Source organism: Achroia grisella, unplaced genomic scaffold, assembly GCF_030625045.1.
Source record: "Achroia grisella isolate CSIRO2021 unplaced genomic scaffold, CSIRO_AGI_Agris_v1 utg546, whole genome shotgun sequence".
Classification (NCBI taxonomy): domain Eukaryota; kingdom Metazoa; phylum Arthropoda; class Insecta; order Lepidoptera; family Pyralidae; genus Achroia; species Achroia grisella.
In genome coordinates, this window is record NW_026712931.1 from 3,590,257 (window position 1) to 3,609,469 (window position 19,213).

The 19,213-nt window shown below is 35.0% G+C and overlaps 1 protein-coding gene across 2 annotated transcripts in view; it reads right to left on the reverse strand.

Annotated features, from left to right (window-relative positions):
* The window catches only part of LOC131848295 (nucleoprotein TPR), a 37,141-nt gene that overhangs the window by 9,175 nt on the left and 8,753 nt on the right, over positions 1 to 19,213 (reverse strand). The window contains exons 2-9 of one of the 2 annotated variants that reach the window (XM_059198100.1): positions 13,106 to 18,010; positions 12,580 to 12,812; positions 11,766 to 11,855; positions 11,203 to 11,344; positions 10,557 to 10,714; positions 10,110 to 10,238; positions 7,791 to 7,895; positions 6,852 to 6,993 (exon numbers count right to left, since the gene is read on the reverse strand). In XM_059198100.1, coding sequence (XP_059054083.1) covers positions 6,852 to 6,993; positions 7,791 to 7,895; positions 10,110 to 10,238; positions 10,557 to 10,714; positions 11,203 to 11,344; positions 11,766 to 11,855; positions 12,580 to 12,812; positions 13,106 to 18,010 — 5,904 coding nt within the window. The remainder of the gene's footprint in view (positions 1 to 6,851; positions 6,994 to 7,790; positions 7,896 to 10,109; positions 10,239 to 10,556; positions 10,715 to 11,202; positions 11,345 to 11,765; positions 11,856 to 12,579; positions 12,813 to 13,105; positions 18,011 to 19,213) is intronic. The other variant, XM_059198101.1, reaches the window with a different exon arrangement.

The following is a 19,213-nucleotide window of genomic DNA, read 5'->3' on the forward strand; positions in this document are numbered from 1 at the left end:
GAGGATCCTGGGGGCACAGGCCCTCAGGTGGGTCTCCACGTAACTATTAGCAATAATGAAAATGACTCCATGGATACTGATTGCTCTTTTACCCTAGTGGAGAATTTGAAAGTTAAACGAAAACGTATATCTGCTACTCATGTGTGGAAACACTGTAACAAAAAGCGAAGAAGAAATCGCGGTTCTAAAGGAAACTCTAAAAATCAAGAGAACACTTGTCAATGCGCTGTTGTAAATGAAGGTGATCAACCTTCTTCTAATACATGTACAAATATAGAGGATAATGAGAATAAGGTCGAGCAACCTCCTGTGACATGTGAAAATAATGAGGATAAAATGGATAATGCTGGTTCAAGTCAGTTATGACCATCAGTAGCTAGGCTTTATTATCAATCAGGTGATGCGGCACCTTATGTAGTCCATATCCAAAAGGAGCAGTCTTCGCCGGATGACAGAATTACTGTACACCAAATTGCCTTTGGTCGCCTCTTAAAAAATTGTGTTTATAAAAATGTTATTAATGGTAGTTTGAAAAAAATTGGTAGGAATAGACTAGCTTTGTCATTCTCTAATTTTATTGATGCCAATTCCTTCATTGATTGTGACCGTTTAAAACAACAGAACTATAAAGCATTTGTCCCCTCTTTTAATCTTACTAGAATAGAAATTATTAAGGGTGTTCCCTCAAACTGATCCCTTGAAGAGGTAATAAGTAAAATTTCAGTCCCACTTGGCTGTGGAGAAATACTTAAAGTTAGAAGGATTAGACGTAAGAATATTATTAATGATGAATCCATATTTGTTGACACAGAAACTGTTATTATAACTTTTAATGGTCAAATACTTCCTAAACGTGTATTTATGTGTTACAACTCATTGCCTGTAGATATTTACATATACCAAACAATACAATGTTATAACTGTTGTTGATATGGTCATGTTAAGGATCAATGCCGTTCTACACCACGGTGCTATAAATGTAGTAAAGGACATTCAGGTGAAAACTGTACACAGCAAGAAGACTTCTGCTGCTGTCTATGTCTTGGAGATCATCAAGCTAACAGTAAAAACTGCCCGGAACTATGGAGACAAAAAGCAATAAAAGAAACTATGGCTAAAATCTGTATATCTTATGCAGAAGCCAGCAAATTGCATGGTCCTGTAACAAAATCGTATGCTGACACAGTTAAAACTAATTCTTCTATCATAACTGCGGAACATTTAAATAATACTAAACCCCAAAATACTCTATCTTGTAATATAATCAATAGGTCATATAAAAAAACCATTGTACAAAAACCCCGTCAACCTCCAAAATTATCACATGGTTATGATGTAAACATACATAAGCAATTAATAAAAGATTATAATCCTCCTACTCCTGCAGATGGCTGCGGTTATAATTCTGTAGCTGATCAGAATTTACCAAATCAATTTACAGAATTAATCATGGCTTTAATTAAATTGCTGACTGAGTCTAATTCTATTGTACCGTCCAACGCAGCTTCTCTATTTAGTGCTCTTCTTCAAATCTTCAACAACAATGGCTCCATTGGCCAAAGTTCTCCAGTGGAACTGTCGTAGTATTATTAATAAAAAAAGTGAATTATTTCATATTTTAAATAAAAATAAACCTTTTATTTGTGCCCTTCAGGAGACATGGCTGAAAACCATATTTACTTTTAAGATACCGGGTTATGCTTGTCTCAGAGAAGATAGGACAGATGGGTATGGTGGTGTCGCTATACTCGTGCGACATTTAGTTCCTTATTCACATATACCTATTGATCATAGCAGTAATTTTTCCATATTAGCTGTCCAAGTTAACAACATTTGTTATGTATCTTTATATAAACCTCATCCATCAACTTCTATTTTTAATGAACTTAATAATATTCTTTCTGCCCTTCCCAAACCTTTATTAATACTAGGAGATTTAAATTCACAACATCAGTCCTGGGGTAGTACAACAAACAATTCATATGGCCATCAAGTTTTAGAAATATTAGATACCCTTAACCTGTGTGTATTAAATACTGGCCAACTTACACGTCGTACTCCACCTAATGAAGGAAATAGTGTTCCTGATCTTTCCATCTGTTCACCTACTCTTGCAACATCCCTTGGTGCCCCTTGTCACTGTCATTTGGAAGTGATCATTTCCCTCTTATCTTTTCTTTTCCTTTTATTCATAAACCACTACCAAAATATGAACCAAGGATGAAATATAAGCTAAATAATGCTGATTGGGATACTTTCAATAACGTCATTGCATCTAAAATCTCATCACTGCCTATTATTACTCAAGGCACTGAAACCATTTGCTCTAATGCATTCACTGAAGTATTAATACAGGCTGCTAATGAAGTTTTTCCTAAAAAATCTTCTTCTAAGAATACAATACCTTCACCACCATGGTGGGACAGTGAATGTACTGAAGCTATTAGGAAAAGAAAAAATGCTGAAAAACAATACAATTTACACTCTACATTGGAAAACTTTGATATCTTCTGTAATATATCCAGAACTACCCGTAAATTGGTAAGAGATAAGAAATTAACAGGTTGGAAGAAATTCTGTTCATCTATTTCTCCCAATGTGAATGCATCTATAGTCTGGAGAAATATAAGAAGATTTAGAAGTGCATTCCACGATTCTAAATCAAATGTACTTCCTCCTCATATGGTTGAATGTTTCCTAGACAAGTTAGCCCCTCCCTCAGTTCCTGAAAAAGTTTTGTTGGATAAAGTTGTAATTACCTCTGATATAGATAATTTCTCTAAATTAAATGCTCCATTTTCGTTACCAGAGCTTAAGGGAGTCCTTACAAAAGTTAAAGATTCTGCACCTGGAGAAGATGGAATACCATATTCTTTTTTTTCACACTTAGATAGTACATCTCTCTCCTATTTCTTAGATATCATTAACTCAATTATGATATCTGGTAATATTCCTGCTTTATGGAAGACTCAAAATATAATCCCCATTCTAAAACCTGACAAAACTCCATCTGACATTGCTTCCTACCGTCCTTTAGCGCTATCTTCAGTTCTGCTTAAACTGTCAGAACATCTGATCAAAAACCGTCTGGAATGGTATATTGAAAGTAACCACTATTTATCAGATAGTCAATATGGCTTTAGTAGAGGGAAATGTACTCTTGATAGTTTAAGTTTGTTTATAAAGGATATTCGTTTAGCCTTTTCCAGAAATGACTCTGTACTTGCAACCTTTTTGGACATAGAATCTGCTTATGATAATGTTTCTTTCCAATACTTAAGCAGAAACTTGATATATTATATATTCCAGTTAAACTGTCAAATTTTATAATTAATATTCTTACTGAAAGAACTATTATTATAAATTCTGATGACACTGGAATCTCATCTAGAGTAGTATGGAAAGGACTCCCACAAGGTTCAGTTCTTAGCCCCTTATTATACAACCTATACACTTATGATTTAGAATAGGCTGTATTAAGTAATATGAATAATAATGTTTTTATTTTACAATATGCAGACGATCTGCTTTTTTATGCCATAGACAAATCTGTTCAAAAATGCTGTTTGCATTTGACATCTGCATTAAAATATCTAAAGCTTTGGTTTGATCAGAATGCATTGCAGTTGTCACTTAACAAAAGCAATGCAGTTTTGTTCTCTAGAATGCGTATGCCTCCTCCTATTTCTATATTATAATAATTGTCTTTTACCTGTAAAAAGTCAAAGCAAATTTTTAGGAGTAATACTAGATTCAAAACTAATTGGACTTCCCCATTGCGAATACATTACTTTAAGATGTGAACGATTATTAAATATTCTTCGATGTTTGTCTGGAACTTGGTGGGGCGCTCATCCGTGTTCACTCAAACTGTTATATAACGCCATTATTAGAAGTATATTGGATTACGGCACATTTCTACTAGAGCCGGGTAGCTCAGCTGGTCTTAAAAAACTGGATGGCATACAATCAAAGGCTTTACGAATTGTAACTAGGGCTATGCGATCAAGCCCGATAAATGCATTGCAAGTGGAATGCTAAGATCCGCCATTGTATTTAAGACGTCAATATCTTTCTGATAAATTTTTATTTCGCAGTGCACAATGTACTACTCATCCCCTATTTAGTAAATTAAAATTATTATCTAATTATATTAATAATTCTGAATACTGGCGTCATAAATCTATTCCTTGTATTATAAAGAGCTTCCAGAAATTTTCATCTCTTACATCTCCTACTCATCGTTCACAATATTTTCCCATCTTCTGTACGAATTATGAATCATTAATTCATGAACCAAGTATAATTTTTGACCTTAATATTCATAAAAATCACGACTCAAATATAGAATATAACTCAACTGTAGACAAGAAATGGCGGAATTGGCACCGAATTTTTTGTGATACATCTAAACATCATCCAACTGGATGTGTTGGGATCGGAGTTTACCATTCAAAATATAAAATAGTCCAAAAAATAAAACTTCCTCCAGAAACATCTGTATTTACTGGTGAAGTTTTGGTATTTACAAAGCTCTTGAATATATATTAATTACGAAACTTCAGCAAACAATAGTGTGTACTGATTCCAGAAGTGCACTGTTAGCTCTTCAAAAATTTCCATTTAAATCAAATATTAATTATCCTATTATCATAGAAATCAGAAAATTGCTGCAGTTATGTAACTCGAGGGGGTTCTCTGTCTCGCTTACGTGGATTCCAGGACATACTGGCATACATGGGAATGAGATAGCAGATCGCTTAGCGAACGAGGCAATTGAATGCGGTGATATTGTTCCATATAAAAATTATTGTCATGATCTGGCTGCTCTCCCAGGATTATATCTACATAATGCTTGGAGTGAATTTTGGCCTAATAGCTGTCAGAATAAGGCGTGACATTATTTTAACATTCAACCAGCTATTCAGTTTAAACCTTGGTACTTCAAAATTAATTTGAACAAAAGCGAGACTACGTCAATAATTAGAATGAGATTGGGGCATGTATGCTCTCCTGCACATCTAGCTAAGCTAAAAATTGTGGATAATGATATATGTAGCTGTGGTACAGAAGTGGGTGACTTGAACCATATCATTTTCAGTTGTCCTCTGTATGATCATTCCTACCTTTTAATCTTCTTCTTAATGATCTCCTATCTCACCGAATTCCTTTACCTACATCAATTCCAATTTTATTATATCTTAATGATATCGATGTGTATAAAAGTATTTCGATTTTTCTAAGTAGTAATAATATAAAATTGTAAATATAAAACTGACTGCCTCTATATAAATATATCATATGTAAATAGTTGTCTGTTAATATATTAAGGTCTTATATAAGTATATTGACATAGTGTACCCATCGAGTGTTTGCTGAAAACCAAATTTTTACACATATTTATCATTAGGAGAATTTATATCTACCAGGTTGCCTATCAAAATGTGGCCGCTAGTATTTTTAACTAAATTATTAATAATTCATAATCCGTAAGAAATTTCATTGACTTGTTTTTTCAGTAAAATGTCGTTCACTTTACGGCAACATCAATAAAGACTGTGAAATATCATGGTTGCCGTTGCGCACCTGGCCGCACCTCTTCGCAGCCAGGTGTACACAGGTATGATTTTATTACATTTATACACCCACAACGTACATTCATAATTTATATATCAAATTAAAGCTAATTTTTTCTGTTTATTATCATATACGGTTGCCTAATTAAATCTGGCCGCAAATAAGGGTTGCTGGCTATTAAATATAGTAAATATTAAAAGTAGAGTGAAAGAGAGCTAGCGCGTAACACCACTAGTCAAACGAGGATAGCGATTGCCAGCTGTCGGACAGTTTAAAGCCATTGCGCATGCGTCAGATGCTAGTGTTCTCAACCTCCGATTCAAACAATAGTAGGTACGCCTCAAAATAATAAATACTCCAAAAGAAACGTCTTTCTTTTCAAAATAATAAATTAATTTTTTTCTTACGACGAAACAATAACATTAGAGAACACTTTTTAAATGAAGCATTATCAAAGTCTAGTACATTACATTTTTTGTCGCACAGAAAACACGCCTTCATCTTTATAAATTTTATTTCGCACTGATGAGATTGATAATTTTTCGATGCACAAATGAAACAGCAATATATTATGTTGTGTATTACGTACTCCAAAACAGCGTGGTTTTTAACTTAGAATAAAAGTCGCAACTGATCCATTGAGAACACTAGCATCTGACGCATGCGCAATGGCTTTAAACTGTCCGACAGCTGGCAATCGCTATCCTCGTTTGACTAGTGGTGTTACGCGCTAGCTCTCTTTCACTCTACTTTTAATATTTACTATATTTAATAGCCAGCAACCCTTATTTGCGGCCAGATTTAATTAGGCAACCGTATATGATAATAAACAGAAAAAAATTAGCTTTAATTTGATATATAAATGATGTATGTACGTTGTGGGTGTATAAATGTAATAAAATCATACCTGTGTACACCTGGCTGCGAAGAGGTGCGGCCAGGTGCGCAACGGCAACCATGATTTTTCACAGTCTTTATAGATGTTGCCGTAAAGTGAACGACATTTTACTGAAAAAACAAGTCAATGAAATTTCTTACGGATTATGAATTATTAATAATTTAATTAAAAATACTAGCGGCCACATTTTGATAGGCAACCTGGTAGATATAAATTCTCCTAATGATAAATATGTGTAAAAATTTGGTTTTCAGCAAACACTCGATGGGTACACTGATTCTGCAGCGGGATCTCGGACCACAATTGCACAGACGTGCCAAGCAATAAAGAAAAAAAAAAAGTAAGAATGCTTTTTTTACGAGTTTGGTATACTGACGCTCAGTGCCGCTGCTGATGGCCTCTATCTGCTGGTGCGCGGCGGGCGGCTGCGCGTCGTCTGCGGCGGCCGCGCCCCCCGCCGCCCCCGCGCCGCCCGCCTCGCCCTCCGCGCCCGCCTCCGGGGACTGCACCGGAGACTCCTGCACACACACGCCTCCCTCTCTTGTAATACTATCATTGTACAACCGACCACACACACGATCGATCGATAGTTCGTCGTCCGGTAGACGCGGCGACGTTCACATGCGCGGACAGTGGGCGCGCAGCGCACCTAAGAGATCTCATCGTCTCCGAGCGCGCCCACCGGATGAAACTCGCGGGCTTCCGCGCGGTTTACTCTCCACCGGATGATCGTCATTACCGTGACGCGTGTGAGTCAAGCCGACCCGATGAGCAAAAGAAATGAATCCCGAGATACAACTCCCTACGTTTCAGTAGCCGGCTGAGGGAGTGGGGAGTGTATGCAAGTATATTTGCGGCGATAACGAACGACGCTGGGGTGGTGAACTATCCTGCTAAATTAAGAATAATACTAATGTGTTCGAGAAAGAACAAAATTATTGAATTGATTTATATATTTATAAATCAATTCAATAATTTTGTTCTTTCTCGATTATTTATTACTATATCTATGGACCGGCTGTGCATACAATTGCACTCTAAAAATAATTGCTGAAGAAATAAGCGAGGCATGTAAGTCACAGAATTCACTAAGGTTGAGGTCCGTGATTGAAATGTATAATTTCATTAATAGATGCAGCTTTATATATTATAGATAACTGTTACAAATATGTTATGTTAAAAAATATTTATATGCTGGTAGTACTATATATACAATCTTCAAAAAAGCTGTTAATATAAAATTCCAAACGATATTTCTATTTTAATTACTTGTAAAATTAAATATGTATATTAACATTCAGAACGAGTATCTTACTTGGTTGGCAGCATTATCACCGTCCTCTCCATCTGCTTCTTCTTCTTCTTCTCCCCCTTCAACTTCCTGTTCCTCATCCATGTCTTCTTCATCTTCTTCACCTTCCTGAAGCAAATATGCTAATTCTTACTGATTATAACTTTTAGGAGTCATAGTTATCTCTACAAATAATCACCATTTGGAGATGTACCTATATTTTCTATATCAAATTTTAATACAAATTGATTACCAATTTATATTAAAATTTGGCAATATCCCCAGACAATTCCCACAGCACCATTTAGTCCCATGCTACGCAGAGCTAGTGTTATAGATGCTAGACAACTACTTAAGATACAGTTTTTGTAAAAAGATACTTAACCTTTTCAGACCTGAATTATTTTTTTCACCCAATGGATTTGGTAAATTCCATGTGTCTAAAGTACAATAAGGAGACAGAGAGAGAGAAAAAAAAGCCTTAAACTTTTCAAAACAAATTAGTAGTACTAAACTGAGTAGTTTATAAGTAAACAAATCAATATAATCGGAAATTATAAAATTGTTTTAAATTGTATCTTATGTCTACAATTGTTACCCTTGTGTCTACCCTTTTAAAATTGGCGTGCCCAGTTTTGAAAGGGATATTTAAAAATACCCAGACCAATACAATCATATTTATGAATACAAATGTTTGTAAAAACCACCGAGGCAGTCGAAAATTACATTAATATTTACATGTAACATATGCAAACACATTCTAATACTGTACAGGCATAATATAATTGTTAGGTGTATATACGGCCTCCTCACCGATTACGATTTTGTAATAGTAGTTGTTGTCAAAATACTGATTGACATTATTGTAAATATATTATAAAAGGAGACAATAGAATTATTCTGCTGCAAACATATATATTATTTATTAGTAAACATATCATCTCACCATCTCAACACATAAGAACCCCACCACAACATCTGGCGACCGTGACTTTGTACTAAAATGTTGAGATTAAAAAAATCAAGAACAAATTTACGCCGATTATTCACAAAGACTGGGAACCAGTCATCAGAATTATCAAGGAACCCATACCAAATACTGCGGAAATAAAGGTGTGTCATTCACTATTTAAAAGTAAATCAGATGAATTATTTAAAGTAGACAAAGATATTTATAATGAATGGGTGAATGACGACGAAACAAATGAAACGGCAGATGAATTTTTGATTAAATGGATTACCCTAGATAATATCAGCAGCCTCTCAATTACCAGTCGCATCATCTGAGAGACAGGATATAAGTGCAAGAACACCAGATGAAAGTACGAGCGTAAATGGAGAATCGATAAATAATGTAATGACGAGACGATTCACATTACCAAAGATTGAGCTGAAAAGGTTTGAATCCAATGTGAGGGAATCCGCTCTCTCTGAGGAGATTTTACGTGCAAGAAAGAGACGTAACCAACTTGAAGAACTACTTCAATTTTTTAAACGAGAAGTTGACAGTGAAGAAAAAATCGAGTTGGACAAGTCCGGTTGTAAAAGTTATATAAAAGAAGTGAGTGAACCGACAATATCATATATTTCATCGGGTATGAGTAAGAAATATGAGGGAGGTAAAAAGATACTTTATGGTATGAAAAGATTACTTACGACTGTAAACAAAAGAAGGAAGAAAAAAGACTAGATATAATTTTGACATCCGATGATTATGAAGAAGAGGAAAATAAGTCTGTAATGATTATACAAAGAGAATATTTTCAAGCATATGACGAGTTTAAGAAATTGAAAAATAAGACTATTTTTACAGACGAAAAAAGTATGATAAGAATGAAAACTAAATTAATTCTGAGTCAAGAGGAAAATAGAGATTTTAAATATTTAATAATATTACCATCGCATAATTTTATTCATCTAGTTCAAGACAAGCATATCAACTGGAAAGTTAAGCCACCGGACCCTACTTGGTGGAGGGGAGGTTGGGTGGAAAAATTGTATCATTGGTGGGAAAGATGGTACGCTTGGTGGGAAAGATGGTACCCCTGGTGGGATGGAATAGAGAGAGTACCCATGGTAAACACAAACTCTGATGTATTGGAAGCTCATTTGCTGTAGGATGTTAGGTGTATATACGGCCTCCTCACCGATTACGATTTTATAATAGTAGTTGTTGTCAAAATACTGATTGACATTATTGTAAATATATTATAAAAGGAGACAATAGAATTATAATATTCTGCTGCAAACATACATATTATTTATTAGTAAACATATCATCTCACCATCTCAACACATAAGAACCCCACCACAACAATAATAGTAATGATATCATGATCTTACTCTGTACATAGTGCCCGAACATCTTTCGTCATCTTCTTCGGAGTCTACAACAATGACACCTTCATCATCTTGGTCGCAACGGGACGACGTGGGCACTTGATATTCCACTTCAACAGACCTTTCGAAGCCCTGAAAACAACCACCAATTTTAGGAAAATGTTTTTGACAATAGTATTTAACAAAAATTACATCAAAGGGTTATTTTCTGTGTACTACGAAATTACATACGATGTAATTTGCAACATAGCAATAATTTTAAGGCTGAACACTGGGATTCTGCTCCAAAAATGTATTCTTGAAAAAAGAAGCATTCATGCCATTTTGTCAGTTCCTAATAATATTATACTACTTCAAGAACCTTAGCCACACGAGGACGGATCTGCTAAACGTCTTATAGGGAGGCCATATACCCATAGCCAGAAAAGGGACTTTGATAGTGATGATAACCTGGACGCGTGTCCGCTTCGCGGTAACGGGTCGAGGCTGCAGGCGACGCTTGGGCGGGCGCGCGTCGGGCGGCGGCTGCGACGTGCTCACGCCGCCAGACACCAGCGCTGCACCGCTACCTGCCGAGCTCTGTGCTCGCTCTGGACCACTCGACGCTCCTGTTTCACCAACAGGATTATTAACGATCAGTTTCCACTTAACCCCAGGCCGTAGAGCACTCACTATTTTATTTACAACAATATAAACCAATATAAGAGATCGTAAAAAAATATATTACTTACAAAGGAGAAGGATATAAGCTGGTATTTTAGATTAATGAATATATCACAGTGGTAACCAAAGTCGCTAATAATGTAATAGTGCGCCTGCGCTGACGGTTTACGAATGCTGGGTCCCAGTAGAGCATGAGGTCAGATCAGTTAATATATCGTGCAAAATTCACCAGGAATTTATAACGATAGTTTCCAAGGAGAACTGCGGGGAAGTTAACCTGACGTGGTAAATTACTAGCAACGGAGTCAACAGTCTACTTTACTAACAATCCCTTTCCTCTCCTACTGCAGTGAGTTTGTTTAGTTGCATTCTCGCTTTAACTGCTTAATCGTATTTGGCATATAAATAACATTTTATATAAAATACATATTACCAGCTAGTGAAGGCGCAGCGTTGGCCGGAGATGCAGCGCTCGTGATGCTCGGTGCTACGACGGAGCTTGCAGCAGACACTCCCACACTCGCCGAACTAGCCCCGCTCGGCTGTTCTATGCGGGGCATTACTAATGCTACGGCCTGTACACATGGATGAGCAGACATTACAAAAATTAAGATATGACGGCATTCTCAATTATAAACGTTGCTGTGAATGCAACACTTTCTTATTTCTATCATTGCAATGTTAAATTTTCAACTAATTCGGAAACGAACAAACATAACAACACACACTTTCAATTTGATATCTCTTATCAATTTGAAAGAAAGTGCATATATAATGCAGAGTTGGCAAAAATATTGTATAGTAACACAATTAAATTGAAAAATATTAAACCAGTCAATTGTCTGTCTAAAGTAGTTATAGTTAGATATATTTCTACACCACTTTCAATTAAAAGATTTCATAAAATATTCTTAAATTGTTTTAATTTCATAAATTATTCAGAAACAAATTATATTATTCTGAATTTGCGGTATTATAATTAAGTTGAAGTTTCACCTGTTGTGGTGCTTGAGAATGTGATGAAGGTTGGGCACTATTGTCACTAGAACCCGAACTACCCATGCCTGCTTCACTCGTATCCATATCCTAATGAAAATATTGTTATTGAATTAGGTAAAAAGATGGGTTTTGTATAATTAATATGATTTATTATTATTATGAATAATAGGGATGGTATTCATAATAATAAATCAAAATCAAACGACATAACATCTTTATTCATTTAAATCTATTATTTAGATTGTTAAGATATGTCAAATCTACCGTCAATACTTTCGAGCTAAGAATAACTGACTAGAAATTCAACACTTTATCTTTTCAATCACTATTATGAAAATTTTACTTATAGGTTTATTTTTAAATTCAATTACGCCGAATATAATGGCTATTATGTAGCAGAAGTTAACAGGATAGCCGAAGCTAAGCTCTTTAAACGAGCACTTTTATCACATACACAATTAGATTAAATGTTTCTATTAAATGTTGGGCCATTATTTTTGGTAGTTCACGCTTATTGACAAGAGTTAACAGTAGTCTGGACACCCCTGTTATCTTTAACAATAATTTCATTCATGTCTGTTCAAAAGTTAGGACCTCGGCTTGATCATTGACGGTAGTTTTAACTGGGTGCATTATATTAATGATCTCATTGAATAATCTACATAGGCTCAAAAATTTACTTCCGATTAATAACAAGAGCTTGCGGATACTATATATTATATTTCATTTGAATATGTATATATAAGTTTAAAGATTACCATAAAATATACCTTATGACTTGTTTAAGTTGTTTTTAGAATGTGGTGCGTACCTGAGTAGATTCTGGAGGTGGAGCGGTAGTTGCAGATGACGCGGAGGGAACTGCAGAACCCGCAGAGGCCGCCAGAGCAGTGCGTGGTAATGGTCGCGAAGAAGACGCTGGCATGTATTCGGTGCTGTGCGCATCATGGGGTGCTGTAGGCCCCACTTGTGCCATTGGTCGAATGGACGCTAGCGGTGTCTCGCCACCACGTCGGCTCCCTGAGACGCTCTGTTGGGCTACACCTAGATAATGTTGACAAATCTATAATTACGTTAAGGAATACCATCAACACTTCTATGGGACTTGCACCATACTGCTACATATTATAAAATATGTGATATTTAATATAATCCCACATAGTAACATTTGTTTATAGACCGATTTTATTGACTTCTCAAAACGATGGTAGTTTAAAATCTCATTCTAATTTTATTTTGTAATCTTTATATATGCACAATAAGATTTGATGATGTTTATCGTTACATTTTATCTCTGCGCTGTCTAAAAAAATATAACATATAATTTTTTCATTTACCTGCCATTGGTTTTATGTTAGCTGTAGGAGGATCTGTGGTAGTCTTCTCGGTTGCCACTTGCTGTTTCGACGCCGATGTTTGGTTGGCCAATTGTCTTTGAAGGATATTAACTTTCTGCATTAATGCTTCAATTTCCCTTGATTTCTCTGTCTGAGCTTCGCCGCGCTCTTTTTCCAACCTAGTCAGACGACCCTCGTATTGTGACTTTATCAGAGCCAACCTGACGTCTTGTTCGTCACGCGTACTTTGTGCTACTTGTTCAATAGCTCCAATTTTAGTGCGTGATTCATCTAACTCACGACTTAAGGAATTTTTTAGTTCTGTTAATTGGACAATTTTACTTTTTGCCTGTTTCAATACTTGCTTAGCTTTTTCCTCCTTATCCAAATTAGCTGTTCTAAGAGATTCCAGTTCTTGCTGTAATTTTTCATTACTAGCTTTCTCAGTTGCTAATTGGACTTGAAGGTCATTCAATTGCTCTTCTAGTTTTTTGGCGCTTTCAGCTAAGGCGCTATCAGCGGCAGCAGCTTGTCCTTCAATCTTCTTTTTTTCTTCTTCAGTATTTCTGACCAATTCTTCATATTGAGTTTTATATTTTTTTGCTATCTTCCTTATTTGCATTTCTTTATTTCTAATATCAGTTAATGCAGTTTCTTTATTCAAAACTTCCTCATTTAGTTTTGCAACAGTTTCGTTTGCAGAATTAAGTTCCGATTTATGTTTCGATATTTCTTCGGTTAAACGCGCCATATCATCTTTTAGAATCTGCAATTCTTCACTTTGTTTAGCATTTTCTTCCATAAGTGTATTTTGCTGACGTGACAACAAAGTATATTGCTCTTCTAGCTTTGTCTTTTCCACTTTTATAGCGCCCAATTCTTCATTGAGTTTTCTTACAGTTTCTTTTTCATTTGTTAGCATTTTCGCTAAAGTTTCTCTTTCATTTTGAAGGCGTTTCCAGTCTTCTGGGCTAGTTTTATTGGCACGTTCTACTAAGGCATTTACCCTTGTTCTCCATCGAGAACAATCTGCTTTTAAAGCAACATTTTCAGACTGTAAAGTCTCATTTTTAGATATCACATCAGAAATTCTTTCTTGTAACGGCGTTAGTTGGTCTTCCATTAATTTGACTGATGCACTAAGTTCACCTACGCGCACAGATAAAACATCACGCTCTTCTCTTAAGATTCTGTTACTATCTGTCAAGGCATTCAATGTTTCCACTTTTCTTAGAATATCAGACTGTTTATTGACTGTTACCATGGTAACTTCAGAACGTTCTCTTTCAGATGCCAAAGCAAGTTTGGTATCATCTAGTTGTTTTTCAGCAATTTCTAACTGTGATTTCAGTCTCATAGTTTCAGCTTGTAAAATGTCAAATTTGGCCATAGCAATGTCTTTTTCTTTTCTTAGGAATTTCAATATTTGGAATAACTGTTCCGATGACTTGCCGTCATCTTCATTAACAGATATATTCATAGATTCATTAGTATTAGATTCATTCAAACTTTCAGAGTGTGATTTAGATGCATGGCTAACGGATAACTGAGTACCTAGTGCTTGAATCTGATCATGCAGCAACGTATTTTGATCATTAAGGTCTTTTAAACGCTGTGTTAACTGTTCATTTTCTTTGATGAATATAACCTGCCTTTCAGACCAGGCTTGTTTCTCAGTTTCCATCTTTTCCACTGCATTATTCTTTAAAGCAACTAACTCATTTAATTGATTTTGTGCTTTTGATAGTTCTTCTTTAACTTGTGACAAAGTTTGTATGTCACTAGAATGTAAAATCATCTCATGAGTATACTTTTCTTCAGCATTTTGGACTGATTCAGATAGCTTTGTAATTTCTCCACGAGCAGCTTCCAGTTCTAAACGACAATTATCGAAATTTGTCAACGCCAACTTCAATTCTTCTTTAACATTTATTAATTCATTCTTAAGGGTATTGTTACTATTGGAATGTTCTCCGATGGCGTGAAGAGAAAGTTCTGCTTCTAACTCCGAACATTTATTTTCAAGATGTTGTAATTTTTGCATGTAGTCACTTAATTTTTGTTCAGATTCGCGTTTATATATTTCATATTCACTGTTAAGATTCCGTAATTCTTTTTCGGCGCCCTCTGATATATCACAATATTGTTTTATATGTTCTTTTGTTATTTTCAATTGTTCCTGTAGAGACAGAATGTCTTTATCCCTATCACTTAATTTGTTATCCAATTCTTTTATTTTCTTTATAGTATCAAAGGATCCATCAGTATTAGGGGCAAGTGCAACTTTCAATTTCTTAGCGAGTTCTTCATTAGCCTTATTTTTGTCATGTAAATCTTGACGTAACTCGGCTACTTCTTTTCTCATTAAGTCAGCTGCATCCTTTTCTTCTTGCATGCGTAGCTTGGCTGTATCCGTCTGCCGTTCTAAATGCGCGGCTAATTCTCTGAATCTATCTTGCTCTTCTTGCAGTCTCCTTCTTAAAGCTGAACATTCCCTTGTGGCTTCATCAAGTCTTGATTCAATTTTAGCACGATTTTCTGCTTCTACACGCTCCAAGCTAGCTTTTATTAATTCTAAATTCTTTAATAATATGGACTGCCCTTGTCTTTCCCTATTTAAAATTTCCTTCTCGGTTTGAAGTCGTAACTCAGCATCCTTAAGTAATTTACATTCCAGCTTCAAATTTTCCACTTGAATTTCTGCAGCAGCAAGTTTACTTTGTGCATTAAGAACTTCGTCTCTTAAATGTTGTAATGAAACTTCATGTTTAGCAATCGTAGCGTTGTAAGCTTTGTTCTTGTCTTCTAATGAAGTTATTTGTTTTTTATAAGTTGTTATATTAGTTTGCAGTATTTTTAGACGTTCATTATTATACTCTGAAGTAGAGGCACATTTGCTATTTGCCGCAGTAAGCTTTGCAATTTCTTGCCTCATACTATCAATTTGCTCAAATAGCATTCTTTCATTTGTCATTTTTTCTTCTTTATATGTTTTATACTCTTCTTTTAATAATTCAAGGTGTTTTTCTGTTTCTTTATATTTTATTTCGAAATTAGACGATTCTATATTTCCAGGTTTTAGATGCTTTTCAGGCGATGATTCCACTGTAAATGAATCTCCTTTTTCTAAGTCACCCATATCTAGTACGGATGGCAATTCATGACGTTTACCTTTCATAAGATCATGATATAACTTTTTGAACATATCGCGTTGCCTAATGAGACCATTAACCATTTTTGTTTGTCTTTCTTGAGCTTCAGTTAGCTCCGTAACTCGATTCTTCAACGATTCTATTTTACTTTGCATCTCTCCACTTTCAAACTGGTCTTTATGACGCTCAAATTCTTCTTGTTTTTCTGTCAATTCACGAACCATTCTTAACAATTTTTGATTATTTGCTTGTAGTTCTTGAATATCGGTGAAAGTAACTAATGTCTTAGAAATTATACGAGATGAACTTAATTCAGATGAATTTGTAGTATTGGAAGCTGCATGAGATAAATCATGATCTCCATTTGGTATAGATGCACCACGACTATGTTCAATTTCCTTCAGTAAGAAACAAACTTGCCGTCCTAAATCCGCTAATTCCCCTTTTAATTTCCCATTCTCTCGACTGTAATGATTAGCTATTTTGGCTGATTCACTGTAATCATCTCGTAGTCTATTACATTCAATCACTAACGAGTCTATTTGTTGGGACAGTGCGGTATTACTCTCTAAAGCCTCTTCATATTCAGATTTTTGTTTCTGAAGTAGAGGTGCCTTTTCTTCTAACTCTTGAACAATTGTGTTGATAGTAATATTAAGACGCCTGTTTTCTTCCTTTTCTTGTGCTAAGTCATCAGTTACTTTTACTAACTGTGAATAAATTTGTGTTAAGGACATTCCGGATTTAAGAAGCTTACTGGCTGTAGCGGCAGATGGAGCTAAGTCGCTTAAAGCCATATCAAGATTTTGAGCATTAGCAGCTTTCAATAAATCATTTGCGTTATCTAATTCATTCTTCAAGGATCCTATAATTTCATTTTTCTTTTCCATTAATTCCTCATGGTCTATTTCAGCTTGTTTGTATTTTGTTTCCAGATCACCATATTTTTCAGTAGCTTCATTCAACAATTTCTGCAGTTCTGCAACACCCTCAGTCATTTCTATAGTTTTCGCTTCAGCATCATCATGCATTGTTTTAAACAAATCTGCAAGTTTAGTTTTAGCATCAAGTTCTTTTTTGTAATTTTCGGTCATCCTATTTTCTATTTCGCGCTGTTCCATTAACCGTTGCGTAAGAGTCTCCGCACGATTGTTTAAATTCTTTTTAACTTCATTCAATTGAGAAATTGTATCATTAGCAGCATTTAATTCTTCAATTTTTTCCATTAATTGCGTTTCTAAACTTACTAACCTGCTGGTGTTATTTAATCTCAGTGTTTGTAATTCGGAAGTGAGTCTATTTACTTCTTCTGTTAAACTACCAATTTGAGAATTTAACAGAACTCTTTCTTGTTCCATTCTCTTTTCGCGATACTGAAGAGAAAGTTCCTTGCTTTGAATTTCATCATTCAATGCCAATGCCTCACATTTAGCATCGATAGCAGCAGACAGCTGTTGCGACAGAGATGTCTCATTCGCTATTAGTCTCTCAATTTCAGTATCACGTCTTTGTAATATTCGGGTTAGGTCATTCCTTTCATCAACAGCCGCATCTCGTGAGCTCTTTAGAGATATAATATCATTTTCTAAACGTTGTATTTTATCTCGGTCTTTCTCGAGTTCAATATTTAGAATTTCAATTTGTTTATTCAGCTCCGTAGTTGTATCGTCTGCTGTTTGTAATTTTCTTGTTGCATCTTCATATTTTGCTGTTAATTCAAGAATTGTAGCTTCTGTATTAGCAATTTTATCATCTACAAAAAAAATAGTACATTATAAATAAATATACATTAACAAAATCACGATCAAGAACCAGACTAAGCAGAGCTCATACATATCAGAGGGTAAACTTTACCACATAGTTTTCAGTAAACAAGGTGACTAGGTAGGCTTTGTAAATTTATCTAAGTGTCTAAAAGGCCATATTATGTCTAACAATGCAATAGGCATGGTAGCTGATTTCTAAATAACACTCCCACAATGTTCTTCCAATTTGTATTCATACAAATAATCTCATATTTTTGAGGTAAAAATTACCTTAAAATATACAATTTAGATTTCGCGGCAAAACGCTACAATAGCAATGGTGTCACCTATGACGTCAAACTTTCGTAAATACTTGATAAGTGGCAACTTACAGTAGCGGTCATATGTTTGTTTGTTGAAAGTTTTTCAAGATTTTGTTGCAATAATCAAGATGAATTTCAATGTATATCGATGGTGTGCGGTCTCTCAATATACTAATACAACATTAAAAATGCCGAACAAGTAATAATGAACAATTAAAATTAATGCACCAATTGACAAAAAGGTTAGAAATACATGCCTGATCTAGTAAGCTGAAACCGGGCAGCTATATCTAATAATTAAGCAATTTATTTCTGCGAAGATTTTGATGTAAAAATTTACTTTATTTACTGCAAAGAAATGGAGTACATGGATAGCATAGCTCTCGCTTAGAGCTATTTATCTTGATGAATCCTTGTTCCATGATGGTTGTACTTTCTACTAGCACAATAGTAGTAGGTCCACTAATTAATTTTTATCAGGTTTTATCAACGACATCAGGAGTTTCATTTAGAAAGAGCGCGAAACAACTTTCTGAGAACTTTGTATAGGTCGTACTTTATACAAAAGACAGAATAGTTGACTGACATGTGTATGTATGTTTATAAAAGGGCGACGTCATGCGCTCCTGATTGATGTTCGATCTATCATAGTGAACTGATACGTTTTACATTTTTAATTTAACTTAAATAAATATAATCTCGCTTGTAATCTAAAAACAAATGCTGAAATATGAATTAGGAATGAGCCTATCATAGAACATTACATGAAATCGTGATTTCATTTATAAGAATAAATGAAATCACGATTTCATGTAATTTTAGTTAGTATTATCATGCCTATTCTTAGGTGTGGGACCCAAGATTTGCATTGCCCTGTTAAAAAATAAA